Genomic DNA, 21156 nt, shown 5'->3' with positions numbered 1-21156 from the left:
TCAGTACTCCTTCCCTGACAGTGACAGGAAAAACACTGGTGTGGACAGGAAGGGGTGGGGAGTTTAACCTTTCAGCGTTTTTTCCTGTACGGAGACGGAAGGGGGAAATTGGGTGATACATTCCCTTGAATCATGTGAAGGTACACGTTAGGCTGCCTTAGAACTACGTAAACGGAAGGCCAGGTCATCACCCAGAGAAAGATCCATGCAAAAATGGCTCAATAGAATCTTAAACAACATGAAGAGTGTAATTTAAGGATATTATTGATTTTATTTTACTGTAAGAAGAGAATAATGTATATAGTGAAACCTTATCCATGCAGGAGAGTACTTCTACCCCCTGATCAACAAGGATGCAGATACTGTATCACTGCAAAAACCAAATGTATAAAGATCTTTTCTAGCTTCTGCTCTGATCAGTCTCCTTCCTGCAGGGATAGATAGAGTTCGCTACCACCTTGCCTAAAATATGACAGGCCGGAGAAAATCTTCTCCTAGACATACAGGTTTACTTTTCAGGTTTCCCAAAGCAAGGACTGGACCTGCAGCCTCTTCCTTAGGGCATGTACACACCTGCACTCTTGGGTCCTGTCCTGAAGGTCCCATTGATTTTAATAAAAGCTTTATAGTGGGACTGCACAAAATGTGACATCACTTGTTTCAATCAATGGGAGAAAAATTTTTTCTTTTTGGAGAAAATGAGCAGTTTTTAGCCATGTGAACATGCCCTTAAAGGGAACCCTGTAATGCTTCTCTCTCTTTAGGGTAGCATAAATTATTGACAGGCCTACTAATTTCTTCAGTATGTCACTTACATGTGCATATGTTTCTGTTTTGTTAGTCCTACTGGTTATTCAATAGGGTAGAATGCCAGGAGCCCAATGTATTCACGTGATGCAGCCCCCCCCCCCCCACCAATTGATGAGCCAATTATCTAGGAGTACAACCTTCTGCAAAGCACATTTTTACAAGAAGTTGAATGTACTTTGCTAAGTGTTCCAGATGTCCTGTGGCAGTGGAGCAACAGAGTCTTGGTAATTTGCAACAAAAAAATGGTCCTACATGACATGCAACACTTTGTTGTGAGCTTTAGACATTTTTCCCCTAGCCTGAAAAAAAGAGGCATCACTTTAGCAAAGAATTTCTGGCACAATATTTTGGTGCTGAATCTAATACTGTTACACACTGTGCACCTGAATATAACAAGGTCACACCCCCCCCAAAAAAATTAGACTGCCACACACTGTTCACCTGAGTATAATTCTGCGAGACACTGTACCATCTGAATATAATACTGCCACACACTGTGTCCCTGGGTATGATAATGCCACACACTGTGCCTCCTAAATATAATGTTACGAAACACTGTACCCTGAACAGAATAATTATGCCACTGTGTGTCTTTCCCCCCCCCCCACCCTCCCCCCAAACAATAAATGATGCCATTTCCATTCTAATAAATTGTTCCCCTCCCCTTTATGAGCCGTACCACTGTGCCCTGTGCCGTCCAATGTACTGTTTCCCAGTACATTTTTAAATCATTGTTTCCCAACCTGTGACTCTTCAGCGGTTGCAAACTACAACTCCCAATAAGCACAGACAGAAGGTTATGATAGGAGCTCTAGTTCTGCAACACAATTGTTCACCAACAAATGCTCCCCTGTCCCATGTTTATACTAGCTGCATCATAGAGGAAGCACTGAGTGGCCATGCAGGGAGTAGTGTTCCTTAAGTGAGCACTTGACTATTCACTTATAAGGATGTGTTAAAAACTCGGATATAAACGAATGCAGGGAGAGTGGATGCCTCGGCTATAAACGAATGCAGGGAGAGTGGATGCCTCGGCTATAAACGAATGCAGGGAGAGTGGATGCCTCGGCTATAAACGAATGCAGGGAGAGTGGATGCCTCGGCTATAAACGAATGCAGGGAGAGTGGATGCCTCGGCTATAAACGAATGCAGGGAGAGTGGATGCCTCGGCTATAAACGAATGCAGGGAGAGTGGATGCCTCGGATATAAACGAATGCAGAGAGAGTGGATGCCTCGGATATAAACGAATGCAGAGAGAGTGGATGACTCGGATATAAACGAATGCAGGGAGAGTGGATGCCTCGGCTATAAACAAATGCAAGGAGAGTGGATGCCTCGGCTATAAACGAATGCAGGGAGAGTGGATGACTCGGCTATATAAATGAATGCAGGGAGAGTGGATGCCTCAGATATAAACGAATGCAAGGAGAGTGGATGCCTCGGATATAAACAAATGCAAGGAGAGTGGATGACTCGGCTATATAAATGAATGCAGGGAGAGTGGATGACTCGGCTATAAACGAATGCAGGGAGAGTGGATGCCTCGGCTATAAACAAATGCAAGGAGAGTGGATGACTCGGATATAAACGAATGCAGGGAGAGTGGATGACTCTGATATATAAACGAATGCAGGGAGAGTGGATGCCTCAGATATAAACGAATGCAAGGAGAGTGGATGCCTCGGATATAAACAAATGCAAGGAGAGTGGATGACTCGGCTATATAAATGAATGCAGGGAGAGTGGATGACTCGGATATAAACGAATGCAGGGAGAGTGGATGCCTCGGCTATAAACAAATGCAGGGAAAGTGGATGACTCGGATATAAACGAATGCAGGGAGAGTGGATGACTCTGATATAAACGAATGCAGGGAGAGTGGATGACTCGGCTATATAAAACGAATGCAGGGAGAGTGGATGACTGATATATAAACGAATGCAGGGAGAGTGGATGACTCGGATATAAACGAATGCAGGGAGAGTGGATGACTCGGATATAAACGAATGCAGGGAGAGTGGATGACTCGGATATATAAACGAATGCAGGGAGTGGATGACTCGGATATAAACGAATGCAGGAAGAGTGGATGACAGATATAAATGAATGCAGGGAGAGTGGATGACTGATATAAATTAATGCAGGGAGAGTGGATGACTGATATAAATGAATGCAGGGAGCGGATGACGGATATAAATGAATGCAGGGAGAGTAGATGACTGATATAAATGAATGCAGGGAGTGGATGACGGATATAAATGAATGCAGGGAGAGTGGATGACTGACATAAATGAATGCAGGGAGAGTGGATGACTGATATAAATGAATGCAGGGAGTGGATGACTGATATAAATGAATGCAGGGAGTGGATGACGGATATAAATGAATGCAGGGAGTGGATGACGGATATAAATGAATGCAGGGAGTGGATGACGGATATAAATGAATGCAGGGAGTGGATGACGGATATCAATGAATGCAGGGAGTGGATGACGGATATCAATGAATGCAGGGAGTGGATGACGGATATAAATGAATGCAGGGAGTGGATGACGGATATAAATGAATGCAGGGAGTGGATGACTGATATAAATGAATGCAGGGAGTGGATGATGGATATAAATCAATGCAGGGAGTGTGGATGATGGATATAAATCAATGCAGGGAGTGGATGAATGATATAAACGAATGCAGGGAGTGGATGACGGATATAAATGAATGCAGGGAGAGTGGATGACTGATATAAATGAATGCAGGGAGTGGATGACGGATATAAATGAATGCAGGGAGAGTGGATGACTGATATAAATGAATGCAGGGAGAGTGGATGACTGATATAAATTAATGCAGGGAGAGTGGATGACTGATATAAATGAATGCAGGGAGCGGATGACGGATATAAATGAATGCAGGGAGAGTAGATGACTGATATAAATGAATGCAGGGAGTGGATGACGGATATAAATGAATGCAGGGAGAGTGGATGACTGACATAAATGAATGCAGGGAGAGTGGATGACGGATATAAATGAATGCAGGGAGTGGATGACGGATATAAATGAATGCAGGGAGTGGATGACTGATATAAATGAATGCAGGGAGTGGATGATGGATATAAATCAATGCAGGGAGTGTGGATGATGGATATAAATCAATGCAGGGAGTGGATGAATGATATAAACGAATGCAGGGAGTGGATGACGGATATAAATGAATGCAGGGAGAGTGGATGACTGATATAAATGAATGCAGGGAGTGGATGACGGATATAAATGAATGCAGGGAGAGTGGATGACTGATATAAATGAATGCAGGGAGAGTGGATGACTGACATAAATGAATGCAGGGAGAGTGGATGACTGATATAAATGAATGCAGGGAGACTGGATGACTGATATAAATGAATGCAGGGAGAGTGGATGACTGATATAAATGAATGCAGGGAGTGGATGACTGATATAAATGAATGCAGGGAGAGTGGATGACGGATATAAATGAATGCAGGGAGAGTGGATGACGGATATAAATGAATGCAGGGAAAGTGGATGACGGATATAAATGAATGCAGGGAGTGGATGACTGATATAAATGAATGCAGGGAGACTGGATGACTGATATAAATGAATGCAGGGAGACTGGATGACTGATATAAATGAATGCAGGGAGAGTGGATGACGGATATAAATGAATGCAGGGAGTGTGGATGACTGATATAAATGAATGCAGGGAGTGTGGATGACGGATATAAATGAATGCAGGGAGTGGCTGACTCTGATATAAATGAATGCAGGGAGTGTGGATGACGGATATAAATGAATGCAGGGAGTGGATGACTGATATAAATGAATGCAGGGAGTGTGGATGACGGATATAAATGAATGCAGGGAGACTGGATGACTGATATAAATGAATGCAGGGAGTGTGGATGACTGATATAAATGAATGCAGGGAGTGGATGACTGATATAAATGAATGCAGGGAGTGTGGATGACGGATATAAATGAATGCAGGGAGTGTGGATGACGGATATAAATGAATGCAGGGAGTGGATGACGGATATAAATGAATGCAGGGAGTGTGGATGACGGATATAAATGAATGCAGGGAGTGTGGATGACGGATATAAACGAATGCAGGGAGAGTGGATGACTGATATAAACGAATGCAGGGAGAGTGGATGACTGATATAAACGAATGCAGGGAGAGTGGATGACTGATATAAATGAATGCAGGGAGTGGATGACTGATATAAATGAATGCAGGGAGTGGATGACGGATATAAATGAATGCAGGGAGAGTGGATGACTGATATAAATGAATGCAGGGAGAGTGGATGACTGATATAAATGAATGCAGGGAGACTGGATGACTGATATAAATGAATGCAGGGAGAGTGGATGACTGACATAAATGAATGCAGGGAGAGTGGATGACTGACATAAATGAATGCAGGGAGAGTGGATGACTGATATAAATGAATGCAGGGAGTGGATGACTGATATAAATGAATGCAGGGAGACTGGATGACTGATATAAACGAATGCAGGGAGAGTGGATGACTGATATAAATGAATGCAGGGAGTGGATGACTGATATAAATGAATGCAGGGAGTGGATGACGGATATAAATGAATGCAGGGAGTGGATGACGGATATAAATGAATGCAGGGAGAGTGGATGACTGATATATAAACGAATGCAGGGAGAGTGGATGACTCGGATATAAACGAATGCAGGGAGAGTGGATGACTCGGATATAAACGAATGCAGGGAGAGTGGATGACTCGGATATATAAACGAATGCAGGGAGTGGATGACTCGGATATAAACGAATGCAGGAAGAGTGCATGACTGATATAAATGAATGCAGGGAGAGTGGATGACAGATATAAATGAATGCAGGGAGAGTGGATGACTGATATAAATTAATGCAGGGAGAGTGGATGACTGATATAAATGAATGCAGGGAGCGGATGACGGATATAAATGAATGCAGGGAGAGTAGATGACTGATATAAATGAATGCAGGGAGTGGATGACGGATATAAATGAATGCAGGGAGAGTGGATGACTGACATAAATGAATGCAGGGAGAGTGGATGACTGATATAAATGAATGCAGGGAGTGGATGACTGATATAAATGAATGCAGGGAGTGGATGACTGATATAAATGAATGCAGGGAGTGGATGACGGATATAAATGAATGCAGGGAGTGGATGACGGATATAAATGAATGCAGGGAGTGGATGACGGATATAAATGAATGCAGGGAGTGGATGACGGATATCAATGAATGCAGGGAGTGGATGACGGATATAAATGAATGCAGGGAGTGGATGACGGATATAAATGAATGCAGGGAGTGGATGACTGATATAAATGAATGCAGGGAGTGGATGATGGATATAAATCAATGCAGGGAGTGTGGATGATGGATATAAATCAATGCAGGGAGTGGATGAATGATATAAACGAATGCAGGGAGTGGATGACGGATATAAATGAATGCAGGGAGAGTGGATGACTGATATAAATGAATGCAGGGAGTGGATGACGGATATAAATGAATGCAGGGAGAGTGGATGACTGATATAAATGAATGCAGGGAGAGTGGATGACTGACATAAATGAATGCAGGGAGAGTGGATGACTGATATAAATGAATGCAGGGAGAGTGGATGACTGATATAAATGAATGCAGGGAGTGGATGACTGATATAAATGAATGCAGGGAGAGTGGATGACGGATATAAATGAATGCAGGGAGAGTGGATGACGGATATAAATGAATGCAGGGAGAGTGGATGACGGATATAAATGAATGCAGGGAAAGTGGATGACGGATATAAATGAATGCAGGGAGTGGATGACTGATATAAATGAATGCAGGGAGACTGGATGACTGATATAAATGAATGCAGGGAGACTGGATGACTGATATAAATGAATGCAGGGAGAGTGGATGACGGATATAAATGAATGCAGGGAGTATATAAATGAATGCAGGGAGACTGGATGCCTGATATAAATGAATGCAGGGAGTGGATGACTGATATAAATGAATGCAGGGAGTGGATGACTGATATAAATGAATGCAGGGAGTGTGGATGACGGATATAAATGAATGCAGGGAGTGGATGACTGATATAAATGAATGCAGGGAGTGTGGATGACGGATATAAATGAATGCAGGGAGACTGGATGACTGATATAAATGAATGCAGGGAGTGTGGATGACTGATATAAATGAATGCAGGGAGTGTGGATGACGGATATAAATGAATGCAGGGAGTGGCTGACTGATATAAATGAATGCAGGGAGTGTGGATGACGGATATAAATGAATGCAGGGAGTGGATGACTGATATAAATGAATGCAGGGAGTGTGGATGACGGATATAAATGAATGCAGGGAGTGGATGACTGATATAAATGAATGCAGGGAGTGTGGATGACTGATATAAATGAATGCAGGGAGTGTGGATGACTGATATAAATGAATGCAGGGAGTGGATGACTGATATAAATGAATGCAGGGAGTGTGGATGACGGATATAAATGAATGCAGGGAGTGTGGATGACGGATATAAATGAATGCAGGGAGTGGATGACGGATATAAATGAATGCAGGGAGTGTGGATGACGGATATAAATGAATGCAGGGAGTGTGGATGACGGATATAAACGAATGCAGGGAGAGTGGATGACTGATATAAACGAATGCAGGGAGAGTGGATGACTGATATAAACGAATGCAGGGAGAGTGGATGACTGATATAAATGAATGCAGGGAGTGGATGACTGATATAAATGAATGCAGGGAGTGGATGACGGATATAAATGAATGCAGGGAGTGGATGACGGATATAAATGAATGCAGGGAGACTGGATGACTGATATAAATGAATGCAGGGAGAGTGGATGACTGACATAAATGAATGCAGGGAGAGTGGATGACTGATATAAATGAATGCAGGGAGTGGATGACTGATATAAATGAATGCAGGGAGACTGGATGACTGATATAAATGAATGCAGGGAGAGTGGATGACGGATATAAATGAATGCAGGGAGAGTGGATGACGGATATAAATGAATGCAGGGAGTGGATGACTGATATAAATGAATGCAGGGAGACTGGATGACTGATATAAATGAATGCAGGGAGAGTGGATGACGGATATAAATGAATGCAGGGAGTATATAAATGAATGCAGGGAGACTGGATGCCTGATATAAATGAATGCAGGGAGTGGATGACTGATATAAATGAATGCAGGGAGTGGATGACTGATATAAATGAATGCAGGGAGTGTGGATGACGGATATAAATGAATGCAGGGAGTGGATGACTGATATAAATGAATGCAGGGAGTGTGGATGACGGATATAAATGAATGCAGGGAGACTGGATGACTGATATAAATGAATGCAGGGAGTGTGGATGACTGATATAAATGAATGCAGGGAGTGTGGATGACGGATATAAATGAATGCAGGGAGTGGATGACGGATATAAATGAATGCAGGGAGTGGCTGACTCTGATATAAATGAATGCAGGGAGTGGATGACTGATATAAATGAATGCAGGGAGTGTGGATGACGGATATAAATGAATGCAGGGAGTGTGGATGACGGATATAAATGAATGCAGGGAGTGGATGACTGATATAAATGAATGCAGGGAGTGTGGATGACTGATATAAATGAATGCAGGGAGTGTGGATGACGGATATAAATGAATGCAGGGAGTGGATGACTGATATAAATGAATGCAGGGAGTGTGGATGACTGATATAAATGAATGCAGGGAGTGTGGATGACTGATATAAATGAATGCAGGGAGTGTGGATGACGGATATAAATGAATGCAGGGAGTGGATGACTGATATAAATGAATGCAGGGAGTGTGGATGACGGATATAAATGAATGCAGGGAGACTGGATGACTGATATAAATGAATGCAGGGAGTGTGGATGACTGATATAAATGAATGCAGGGAGTGTGGATGACGGATATAAATGAATGCAGGGAGTGGCTGACTGATATAAATGAATGCAGGGAGTGTGGATGACGGATATAAATGAATGCAGGGAGTGGATGACTGATATAAATGAATGCAGGGAGTGTGGATGACGGATATAAATGAATGCAGGGAGTGGATGACTGATATAAATGAATGCAGGGAGTGTGGATGACTGATATAAATGAATGCAGGGAGTGGATGACTGATATAAATGAATGCAGGGAGTGTGGATGACGGATATAAATGAATGCAGGGAGTGTGGATGACGGATATAAATGAATGCAGGGAGTGGATGACGGATATAAATGAATGCAGGGAGTGTGGATGACGGATATAAACGAATGCAGGGAGTGTGGATGACGGATATAAACGAATGCAGGGAGAGTGGATGACTGATATAAACGAATGCAGGGAGAGTGGATGACTGATATAAACGAATGCAGGGAGAGTGGATGACTGATATAAATGAATGCAGGGAGTGGATGACTGATATAAATGAATGCAGGGAGTGGATGACGGATATAAATGAATGCAGGGAGTGGATGACGGATATAAATGAATGCAGGGAGAGTGGATGACTGATATAAATGAATGCAGGGAGACTGGATGACTGATATAAATGAATGCAGGGAGAGTGGATGACTGACATAAATGAATGCAGGGAGAGTGGATGACTGATATAAATGAATGCAGGGAGTGGATGACTGATATAAATGAATGCAGGGAGACTGGATGACTGATATAAATGAATGCAGGGAGAGTGGATGACGGATATAAATGAATGCAGGGAGAGTGGATGACGGATATAAATGAATGCAGGGAGTGGATGACTGATATAAATGAATGCAGGGAGACTGGATGACTGATATAAATGAATGCAGGGAGAGTGGATGACGGATATAAATGAATGCAGGGAGTATATAAATGAATGCAGGGAGACTGGATGCCTGATATAAATGAATGCAGGGAGTGGATGACTGATATAAATGAATGCAGGGAGTGGATGACTGATATAAATGAATGCAGGGAGTGTGGATGACGGATATAAATGAATGCAGGGAGTGGATGACTGATATAAATGAATGCAGGGAGTGTGGATGACGGATATAAATGAATGCAGGGAGACTGGATGACTGATATAAATGAATGCAGGGAGTGTGGATGACTGATATAAATGAATGCAGGGAGTGTGGATGACGGATATAAATGAATGCAGGGAGTGGCTGACTCTGATATAAATGAATGCAGGGAGTGGATGACTCTGATATAAATGAATGCAGGGAGTGGATGACTGATATAAATGAATGCAGGGAGTGTGGATGACGGATATAAATGAATGCAGGGAGTGTGGATGACGGATATAAATGAATGCAGGGAGTGGATGACTGATATAAATGAATGCAGGGAGTGTGGATGACTGATATAAATGAATGCAGGGAGTGTGGATGACGGATATAAATGAATGCAGGGAGTGTGGATGACGGATATAAATGAATGCAGGGAGTGGATGACGGATATAAATGAATGCAGGGAGACTGGATGACGGATATAAATGAATGCAGGGAGTGGATGACGGATATAAATGAATGCAGGGAGACTGGATGACGGATATAAATGAATGCAGGGAGACTGGATGACGGATATAAATGAATGCAGGGAGACTGGATGACGGATATAAATGAATGCAGGGAGTGGATGACGGATATAAATGAATGCAGGGAGTGGATGACGGATATAAATGAATGCAGGGAGTGGATGACGGATATAAATGAATGCAGGGAGTGGATGACGGATATAAATGAATGCAGGGAGTGGATGACGGATATAAATGAATGCAGGGAGTGGATGACGGATATAAATGAATGCAGGGAGTGGATGACGGATATAAATGAATGCAGGGAGTGGATGACGGATATAAATGAATGCAGGGAGTGGATGACGGATATAAATGAATGCAGGGAGTGGATGACGGATATAAATGAATGCAGGGAGTGGATGACGGATATAAATGAATGCAGGGAGTGGATGACGGATATAAATGAATGCAGGGAGACTGGATGATTTTTCTTGCCAGTTCTCTGCAACAGCTGGAGGTCTGGACGATAAGCAGCCGTGATCCTCCAGTTTAGTACTGTTGGTCTAAATTAAGACTATAACAAAGAATGTGACAAATTTATCAAACAGCATGTACTTCAATAAAACTGGCGCATTCTTAAGACTATGCTAAGTTTACAATGTCTAAGAATAGGACAATTTTTTAAATTCTGGGCCTGAATTCTTACATATCTTGTCTGAATAAGGAGATCTTGTCCTTAACATTAGTCCACGCAATTCTTAAGGCCTTCACAATGTCCAAAAGCAAAGACTAACTCCCCCATCATTTCCATCCAACTAAGATGCCCATCTCTGTCTGCTACAGATGTCAGTTCACAGGTAAGCAGGTGGTACAAAAGAATGCACTCGCCTAGGTAAAGTTTTTATTAAAGGGGTACTCCGGTGGAAAACTTTATTTTTTTAATCAACTGGTGCCAGAAAGTTAAACAGATTTGTAAATTACTTCTATTAAAAAATCTTACTCCTTCCAGTACTTATTAGCTGCTGAATACTACAGAGGAAATTCTTTTCTTTTTGGAACATTCTATCCATTTTAGGAACTGTCTAGAGCAGCATATGTTTGCTATGGGGATTTTCTCCTACTCTGGACAGTTCCTAAAATGAACAGAGGTGTCAGCAGAGAGCACTGTGGTCATGATGTCAGCAGAGAGCTCTGTGTTCCAAAAAGAAAAGAATTTCTGCTGCAGTATTCAGCAGCTAATAAGTACTGGAAGGATTAAGATTTTTTTAATAGAAGTAATTTACAAATCTGTTTAACTTTCTGGCACCAGTTGATTAAAACAAATACATTTTCCACCGGAGTACCCCTTTAAGCTCTTGCAGCCTCATGTACTGTCGCCCCCAGCCAAAAATAAAAGCATCTCATCCATTCATTTTTTTCCCCCTGCAAAATTCAAGTGCTTTCCCCGCAGAGCTAGCCAGGTCTATGTACTTGTATGTGGCAGTCTAGATCTGGTATCCATCTCACCCTACAATCCTGCATGATAGCAACAACATAATCCTTGACCTCTTGTCTAATATAAACTTATACCAAGTGACAAAAGGTCTAAATAGCGAGTGTGCAGGAGTCACCCGGGCCCTGGTACCTACCTGAGAGGGCCCAAAAGGTCACATAAAAAGCCAACAGTAATATACCGCTGGGACCTACAGTATGAGCCACAGGGACTAGGACAAACCCCAAAGTAACTTTAGTTTCTGGGAACCATTGAAATTCCCATCAATAACTTCAAAATCAGATTGAAATTTTGCTTCAATTCCAAATAACACACCCTATAGAAGTGTTTTCCAACCAGGGTGCCTCCAGCTGTGGCAAAACTACAACTCCCAGCATGTCCGGACAGCCGTTGGCTGTCCGGGCATGCTGGGAGTTGTAGTTTTGCCACAGCAGGAGGCACCCTGGTTGGAAAACACTGCCCTATAGAAATCTATATACACCATTTTAAGAATAAAGCTGAACTGGAGTTAAAAGGAACCTGCTTTTATGCTGCCCATACTTTTGGCTCATTTTCATTCTTCATCATAGTGGTCCCAGTGGCTTCTAGCAGCTTTCAGTGATAGATCTCCCCCTATACCCAAACAGGTAAAGATTTATTCCCCAATGCTACCGGGGCGGAGAGAAGCCTTCAGGACCATCACGATGACTCCTGGTTTAGTCAGCATAAAAGTGATGACAGGTTCCCTTTAAAAAAATAAAAATAAAAAAAAGGGGGGGGGGGGGGTCCACATTTCTGGCTACCACAAAGCCACTTCTCCACAATCCCTTCTCCACATAAGGTCACGTGATCCAGTATTCAGTGCTGAATAGTTACACAATCTCTCTGTTGGGAGACGCGGATGTATTGTGTGTCTTGGATCACCTACAGGTCCGGGCACTGGCACCATGCCATGTTCTCTCGTCTAGAGTGGCATGTAATCTGCATATACTGACTTTCACCACACATATTAATGGAGAAGTTGTGGTTGTGCCCAATATCTGGTATTATCTAGCCGCTGCCTATTCACCACTACTACTGGTCTATAGGCTGCACCATGTAACAGCCGTCTTCAATGTCACACTCTGGGCATTCTGAGACTTGTAGTGCTCGCCTAGCCCATAATCCACATATGATGGAGCCCAGGCCTAGCGATGCAATGCCCCGAGGAGATCCCGGCTGTGCAGCACAGAAGGCTATGACCCCATATAACAGGTCTGGAACATACGAGGCCATAGGTGAGAACCCAGAACGCACACAGTGCACGTACACCGCTCGGGTATAGCAGCTCACCGGTACATCTTCTCATGATGATGTCGCTCTCCAGTCGGCGGATACCGGGCAGCTACATCCCGCTCTCCCTTTCCTGCTCCCGGCCTTTCTCTGGGGCCCCGGACAATCTCTATCCGGCCCCGGCGCCTCCTTGCGGCCTTGCCCGGGCACAGCAGCCGTCGCGTCACCGTGACGATTCCTAAGCAACCGACGTCTAAAAATTGCGTGAGCAAAACGTCACGCATAGCAACCCCACGTGACGTTCACCTTTGTCGTCATCAAAAAGAGACGGAAAAGAGAGGTTGGTTGCTATGGAGACGATAAAAAAATATTAACCGCTGTTCTTATCCACAGGAGGGCGTTAGTGTACACCAAAGAGCGTTCAGTAGCAGATTCATCGAAAACTACAGCAGAGAACCACCGTTTAACCCTTTGAGGTCACAGCTTCGAAGCCCCCCCCCCCTCATCTTCTAAGAGCCAGAACTCTTTATTTTTTTTGTCTCCATGTACATCGATTGTAGACCACTGTTAGACAAAGTTGTACTCACCTGTCCCCGCCGCTCCGGACCGTCACCGCTGCCCGGGATGTCGCCGTCCATCGCTGTCGCCGCGTCCCCGGGGTGTCCCCGACGCTCCAGCAAGGCCTCTGCCTCCTCGCCATCCGCGCTCTCCGTCGCCGCCATCACGCCACTACTCACGCCGCTCCTATTGGATGACGGGATGGCGTGCGCAGCGACCTGATGACGACGATGGAGAGCACCGACGATGCAGAGGATCCCGAAGAGGACGCGCCAGAGCCCCGAGGACAGGTAAGTGACCATCACCAGAGCTCACGGGGCACCGTAAACGGCTATCCGGTGGCAGCTGAAGCAGTCTGCGCTGCCGGATAGCCGTTTATGCGATGGCCCCGACATACAAAAGCATCGTATGTTGATGCTGCCTTCAACATGCGATGGCCTCTGAGAGGCCATCGCATGTTGAAATGATCGTATGTCGGGGCCATCGTAGGTCGAGGGGTCACTGTACTTTGTTATGACACCCTTTATATTTCCATAAGCTACACTGCAAACCCCACCCAAAAATTTGTGAAGTAGAATTGAGAAAAAAAAATACCCTATTCAGAAAATTGTTACGCCACTCACAGTGTGTTAGGGTACATTCATACCGCATTGTTACTCTCCGGTTAACATATATGTTTAATAGGGGGGAAAAAAAAAAATTGGAAAATTAACCCCTTCACGACCCTTTGAATTTTGGTTTGCGGCATACTTTTTCTCCCTCCTTACCTATGAGGTGAGGAGGGAGACCCATAACTTTTTTATTTTTCCTTTTACAAAGTTGTATTAGGGCTTATTTTTTTTATTGGCGCATTTCATAATTTTTTTTAAACTGTTTATTTATGAAAAATAATATTTTTACATAAGGAAGGAAAAAAAAGGAGACAAAGGGGGACATGTATCAAATATTTTACCCCTGTTTTGTGTTTAAATTTATGCGCAAGCTGTTTTTTTGCTTACATTCTGGTGGAGTGTTTCCTCCAGATGTGTAGGTTTCGGTGTAGCTTTGAGGGACATATTTAGTACGCACAAATTTATTAACTGCTTACATTTCATTTACTCGCAGAAAACGTGCGCAATGACCATATTTTTGACGCAAATATAAGCCATCTTTGACCGCAAGCCATTTTTTTAAAGAGTGGATTAAGGAGATTACTATATTTGCCCGCAATTTATGAAACTCATTGCGCTTGATTGATGAATTTAGCGCTTCTGCACATAATTTAGAATTCGGCAAAAGGGGTAAAATGCTTCTACCATACACAAATAATGATACATGTCCCCCAAAGTGTACAAATGAAGTACAAAGCATCTTACATACAATTCTACAAAATAAATCCCTGAATATAAAAACAAACTGAAAGAAAATGACATGTCAGAAAAATTTTATAAATGAAAAAGAAAAAAAAAAGGGGGAAACAGACAAATGAGAGAAAGAGGGAAGGGGGAAGGAGGGGAGATGATGGACATCATAGCGATCTTTAATGTCCATCATTACCGGTTGATATCAGTTACTAATAGCAGCTGGCATCGGCCAGTTATGATGCAGACCCAGCTCGTGGGCCCGCGCTATGCTTCCCTCACTTGACCCTTGAAGGACCATCAAGGGTCGGGGAAGGGGTTAATGAATGCTTAAAACTAATGCCATACAGCTTAATCCGTTTCTCATTGACTTACATTATGAAAAAAAAACCTGACCACAATGGATTGTTTTTTTTGGGGCGCAATACACAATAGCATGGTTTGGGCATTCAGCAATACAGTAATTAAAACAGTGAAACAGATAGAAAATGTGATGTGAACCAAGCTTAAAGCTGGTGAACCACAGGAGTATGCTGGGAGATACATTTAAACGATACCTAAACGTATGTTGTGGTATACCCATAGACTTTTATTATGTAAAAAATTGGCAAGAGTCAGTCAGTTTGTACCTATTTTTTTTTTCCCCCTGTACATTTGTGTACGATTTCTTTGTGAAATAGAAAAGTTCTGCATGCACTACCTTTCTTCACCACTAAATACTTACCGTATTTATCGGCGTATAACACGCACTTTTTAGGCTAAAATTTTTAGCCTAAAGTCTATGTGCGTGTTATACGCCGATACACCCCCAGGAAAGGCAGGGGGAGAGAGGCCGTCGCTGCCCGCTTCTCTCCCCCTGCCTTTCCTGGGGTCTAGAGCGCTGCTGTCGGCCCTTCTCACCCCCTGGTTATCGGCGCCGCTGCCCGTTCTGTCCCCCTGACTATCGGTGCCGGCGCCGATAGCCAGGGGGAGAGAAGCGGCGCCGACAGCCAGGGGGAGAGAAGGGGCAGCGGCACCCATTGCCGGCGCCGCTGCCCCGTTGCCTCCCCCCATCCCCGGTGGCATAATTACCTGACTCGGGTCCGCGCTGCTGCAGGCCTCTGGCGTGCGTCCCCGGCGTCGTTGCTATGCGCTGAACGGCGCGGCGCATGACGTCAGTGCGCCGCGCCGTGCATAGCAACGACGCTGGGGACGCACGACGGAGGCCTGCAGCAGCGCAGACCCGACTCAGGTAATTATGCCACCGGGGATGGGGGGAGGCAACGGGGCAGCGGCGCCGGCAATGGGTGCCGCTACCCCTTCTCTCCCCCTGGCTGTCGGCGCCGCTTCTCTGCCCCTGGCTATCGGCGCCGGCACCGATAGTCAGCAGCGCTCTAGACCCCAGGAAAGGCCGGGGGAGAGAAGCGGGCAGCGACGGCCTCTCTCCCCCTGCCTTTCCTGGGGGTATATCGGGGTATACACGCGCACACACGCACCCTCATTTTACCATGGATATTTGGAATATTTGGGATATTTGGATAAAAAACTTTTTTTACCCAAATATCCTTGGTAAAATGAGGGTGCGTGTTATAGGCCGGTGCGTGGTATACCCCGATAAATATGGTATATGCTGTGGTATGTTTTTCCTACAAAGAAGTATATTAGAGACGTATGGTGAACTATCCAAAATTTTTTTTGTTTTTGCTTTTTTTTACAGTTTTTACATAGTCACCAAACAAAAAGACCAGGTTATATATTATCAAAAATGTATCAAACTTTATTAGTACACATAATAAAAAATACATAAAACTTATACTGAGAGATAAATTGGTTGTACAGGTAGAAAAGTTAAGGACGAGAGGGATGATAACATCAAATATAGATGCATTGGTATTACCATGTGCATACAGCAAGTCATCTAGATAAGTTAAAGACAAACGCTAATAGAAATATATATATAGAACTGACAGGCTTAGATAAATATAAACAACAAAGTAAAAGATTTAGGGTGCATGCACACCACGTTTTGGCAATACAGTTCCTGTATCAGGTTTTTGATGAAAAACGGATTCCTCAAAACCTGACTAAACTGTATCAAAAAGTGTGTACAAATTTTAACCCATATACAGCTGAAAACCGTATACGGTTTGAAAAATGAAGTCCGATTGCATCCGTTTTTTAAGAAAAAAACGTATACGTATAAGTTTCACTTGTTTGATTGAAATTCCAAGGAAAAGAACTGGGTAAAGTCAAAAACCGTATGGTGTAAACCGGATGGATCCGTACGCACATACAGTTCTGTACGGTTCCCATTGACTCCCATGTTAAAAAAAAAAACGTATACAGTTTAATACAGTTTTTCACCCGGACCAAGAAACATGGTAGACTGCAGTTTTGGGTACGGGTAAAAAAATGGACAAAACCGTATGAGATGCAAAATGGACTAAACTGGATGATGCGTTTGACATACAGTTTACAATGTTAAGTCAATGCATACAGTTTTCTATACAGTTCCATATGGGTTTTAACTTGAAACTGTATTCGGGAACTGTATAACAAAAACGTGGTGTGCATGCAACCTTAGCAGTAGCAATAAATGGTCATGCACCCTGTAAGGATTCCTCTCACCTACTCTCCGAATGCTTGTTTTCGCACCAATGCTTCTTCAGGGGGTGTCATGTGTACTAATAAAGATTGATCATTTTTTGATAATATATACCCTGGTCGTTTTGTTTGGTGTATATGTTTCTTATTGACCAGAGGTACAGCCACTCTCAGATGGCCTCACATTTTGGTAACCAGTTTTAACATAGTGTGGCATATTAACAAAAAAATTATATGTTTACATGGTATGCAAATGGATACAAACATATATCACAATTAAAAACCTATAGAACAAAAACTTGTGCAATATAGAGCCGAATCGGTCTTGTTTTTGCACCTCGGTATGTGGTATATCACAAATGGTTGTGTGAAGTATAGATGTGAACTTACCCTTATGTGTATTTGTCAGATCAGTACAATGGTCCCTCATACAATGCCCTTACAGTACAACTATTAGGCTAGGTTTTTGCACATTCTTTCAGATTTTTTTTTTTTTTTAACTGCTACTGCAGTTTTTGAGCCAAAGTCAGAAGAGGATACATGAGAAAAGGGAAGTATAAGTCCTTCCATTATATTTACCTTTCCTTTTGAATACACTTCTGACTTTGGCTTAAAATCTGCAGTTTTCCAAAACAGGCAGAAAAAAACCTGTGTGGAAACCTAGCCTTACAATGCCCAAATTAATAATGTATGGTTCAAACAGTGATGCTTTATTATAAGCCAAAAATATAACCAATACATGAATACAACAAGTCCAACACAGAGACTACCCGGCACTGTGACTATAACAAGGGACTGTGCGTAAAACTCCTGCAGCTGACAGACCGTTCCGGTAAGGTAAGATATATATCCAAATGTAGAAATGCAGAACAATGGAGCACTCAAGGACCTGGAGAGTGTTCCATTTTTCTGCATTTCTACATTTGGATACAATACATGAATACACAGATACTGGAAAAAAGTTGGTCTCCCAGGCAACCTTACAAGGCAACCATAAAACACCCACCAGGGGTGAGTTAAGATGAAGATTTTAAATGGATAGAACCCCCATGCGACTGGGAGAATATAGTACCATAGCCTCAAAAAATTTGGCAAAAATATCTTCATGGGCAGATACTACAGATTTTAAATAAAAGAACTCTTGCTGAGCACAAAAAGTTTCAGTTGAAGGGAGAGTAGCAGTAGAGTGAAAGTGCTCCATAGTAGGGAGATGTTTACGCACTGGGAAATCAGGGAGTTCAGTAAAGTTATTAGAAGTCCACCAAAAAAAAAAAAGGAGCCGGTTCTAGACCAGGTGTGAAAGCGGGTAGGTGTTAGGGAAGAAGCTAAAGACTGAACATGAAACGTAAACCCAACCAGGCACCATAGAGAAAGAGAATAAAGAGTGACTTGAGCAGAGGCGGGAACAAGATGAGAGACAGGAGAAGAGATTCTGTGAGATTGTGAGAGATTCTGTGAGACTGTGAGATTCAACAGTCACCAAAGAGGAGCCAAATCACTCACTTTCACAAGTAGAAGCTGGGTAGTACATACCGCATAAAAGTACTTAACCAAGTGAGGTATAGAAAATCCCTCTAAACGCTTATGATAATGTATAATGGATGTGGTAATATAAGGGTGCTTATCCCGCCAAATAAACACAAAGATATCTTTCTTCAAAGAAAAGGAATCTCTCGTAATGAGAGGGATCAGGAGGATACTGTTTAAATATAGCAAGACTACCATTTCAATTACATTAATTTTACCGACCCAAGAAATATGCGGCTAATCCCAATTTAAAAGATCCAACCTAATGGCTTGATAACTAGTGTTGCTCGCGAATATTCGCAATTCGAATATTATTCGCGAATATCGCATATTCGCGAATTTCGCGAATATAGCGCTATATATTCGTAATTACGAATATTCGTGTTTTTTTTTTTCTTCACAGTACACATCACAGTGATCATCCCTCTCTGCTTCCAGCTTGTGTGGTGTAAAGAAGGCTGTAATACTACTGTGTGAGACTGGCGTGCGAAACTTCGCATATGTGAAAATTCGTGTATGCTAATTTTCGCACGCGCGAATATTCACATATGCGAAAATTAAACGAGAATATTGCGAATATTCGCGAATATGACGAATATTCGTCCATATATTCGCGAATATTCGCGAATTCGAATATGGCCTATGCCGCTCAACACTATTGATAACGAGGAAGAAAATTAGTGTTATGGTAAGTATATAGAGTAGAAGTAAGAGAAACACCTAAATAGGAAAGTTTGGAGGAAGAGTGTTACAAACCAAAATTACCGTATATACTCGAGTATAAGCCGAGTTTTTCAGCATGATTTTTCGTGCTGAAAACACCCCCCTCGGCTTATACTCGAGTGAACTCTCCGCCCTCAGTGGTCTTCAACCTGCGGACCTCCAGAGGTTTCAAAACTACAACTCCCAGCAAGCCCGGGCAGCCATCGGCTGTCCGGGCTTGCTGGGAGTTGTAGTTTTGAAACCTCTGGAGGTCCGCAGGTTGAAGACCACTGCGGCCTTCGACATCATCCAGCCCCCTCTCACCCCCTTTAGTTCTGTACTCACCTCCGCTCGGCGCTGGTCCGGTGCTGCAGGACTGTCCGGTGGGGAGGTCGTCCGGTGGGATAGTGGTTCCGGGCTGCCATCTTCACCGGGGGGGCCTCTTCTCCGCGCTTCGGGCCCGGCCACGGCTAATAGTCACGTTGCCTTGTTCATTACCAACGTCCCTCTGCGTCATCGTCAAGGCAACGCCTCTATTCCTGGCCCGAAGCGCGGAGAAGAAGCCCCCCGGTGAAGATGGCAGCCCGGAACCACTATCCCACCAGACGACCTCCCCACCGGACAGTCCTGCAGCACCGTGCCAGCGCCGAGAGGAGGTGAGTACAGAACTAAAGGGGGTGAGAGGGGGCTGGATGATGTTGAAGGCCGCAGTGGTCTTCAACCTGCGGACCTCCAGAGGTTTCAAAACTACAACTCCCAGCAAGCCCGGACAGCCGATGGCTGCCCGGGCTTGCTGGGAGTTGTAGTTTTGAAACCTCTGGAGGTCCGCAGGTTGAAGACCACTGTATCAGACATTGACAAGCGGTGATGATGATGACATGTGGTGATGATGACAAGGGGATGATGAAGTGGGGGGGGGGGGATTATGACAAGGGGATGATGAAGGGGTGGGTGTGGGATGATGACAGGGGGATGATGAAGGGGGGGTGTGGGATGATGACAAGAGGATGATGACAGGGGGATGATGAAGGGGGGGTGTGGGATGATGACAAGAGGATGATGACAAGGGGATGATGAAGGGAGGTGGGGATGATGACAAGGGGAAGATGAAGGGGGGTGTGGGATGATGACAAGGGGATGATGAAGGGGGGGTGTGGGATGATGACAAGGGGATGATGAAGGGGGGGGTGTGGGATGATGACAGGCGTTGATGATGAAGGGGGGATGATGACAGGCGGTGATGATGAAGGGGGGATGATGACAGGTTGATGATGAAGGGGGGAT

The 21156-nt window shown here is 43.7% G+C and overlaps 2 protein-coding genes across 4 annotated transcripts in view; one reads left to right on the top strand and one right to left on the bottom strand.

Moving 5' to 3' along the window:
• The window catches only part of ATXN1L (ataxin 1 like), a 29387-nt gene extending 15936 nt beyond the window's left edge, over nucleotides 1–13451 (bottom strand). For all 3 annotated transcript variants that reach the window (XM_056525870.1, XM_056525871.1, XM_056525869.1), the window contains exon 1: nucleotides 13223–13451. The gene's annotated coding sequence lies outside the window, so the exon portion shown is untranslated. The remainder of the gene's footprint in view (nucleotides 1–13222) is intronic.
• A 288-nt stretch (nucleotides 13452–13739) lies between these two features.
• The window catches only part of LOC130277472 (IST1 homolog), a 59372-nt gene continuing 51955 nt past the window's right edge, over nucleotides 13740–21156 (top strand). The window contains exon 1 of the mRNA XM_056528147.1: nucleotides 13740–14010. Within this exon, the coding sequence (XP_056384122.1) occupies nucleotides 13967–14010 (44 nt within the window). The 5' untranslated portion in view covers nucleotides 13740–13966. The remainder of the gene's footprint in view (nucleotides 14011–21156) is intronic.

Source organism: Hyla sarda, chromosome 6 (assembly GCF_029499605.1).
Source record: "Hyla sarda isolate aHylSar1 chromosome 6, aHylSar1.hap1, whole genome shotgun sequence".
Classification (NCBI taxonomy): Eukaryota; Metazoa; Chordata; class Amphibia; order Anura; family Hylidae; genus Hyla; species Hyla sarda.
The sequence above is the reverse complement of the archived record's forward strand: the minus strand, read 5'-3'. Positions and strand labels throughout refer to the sequence as shown.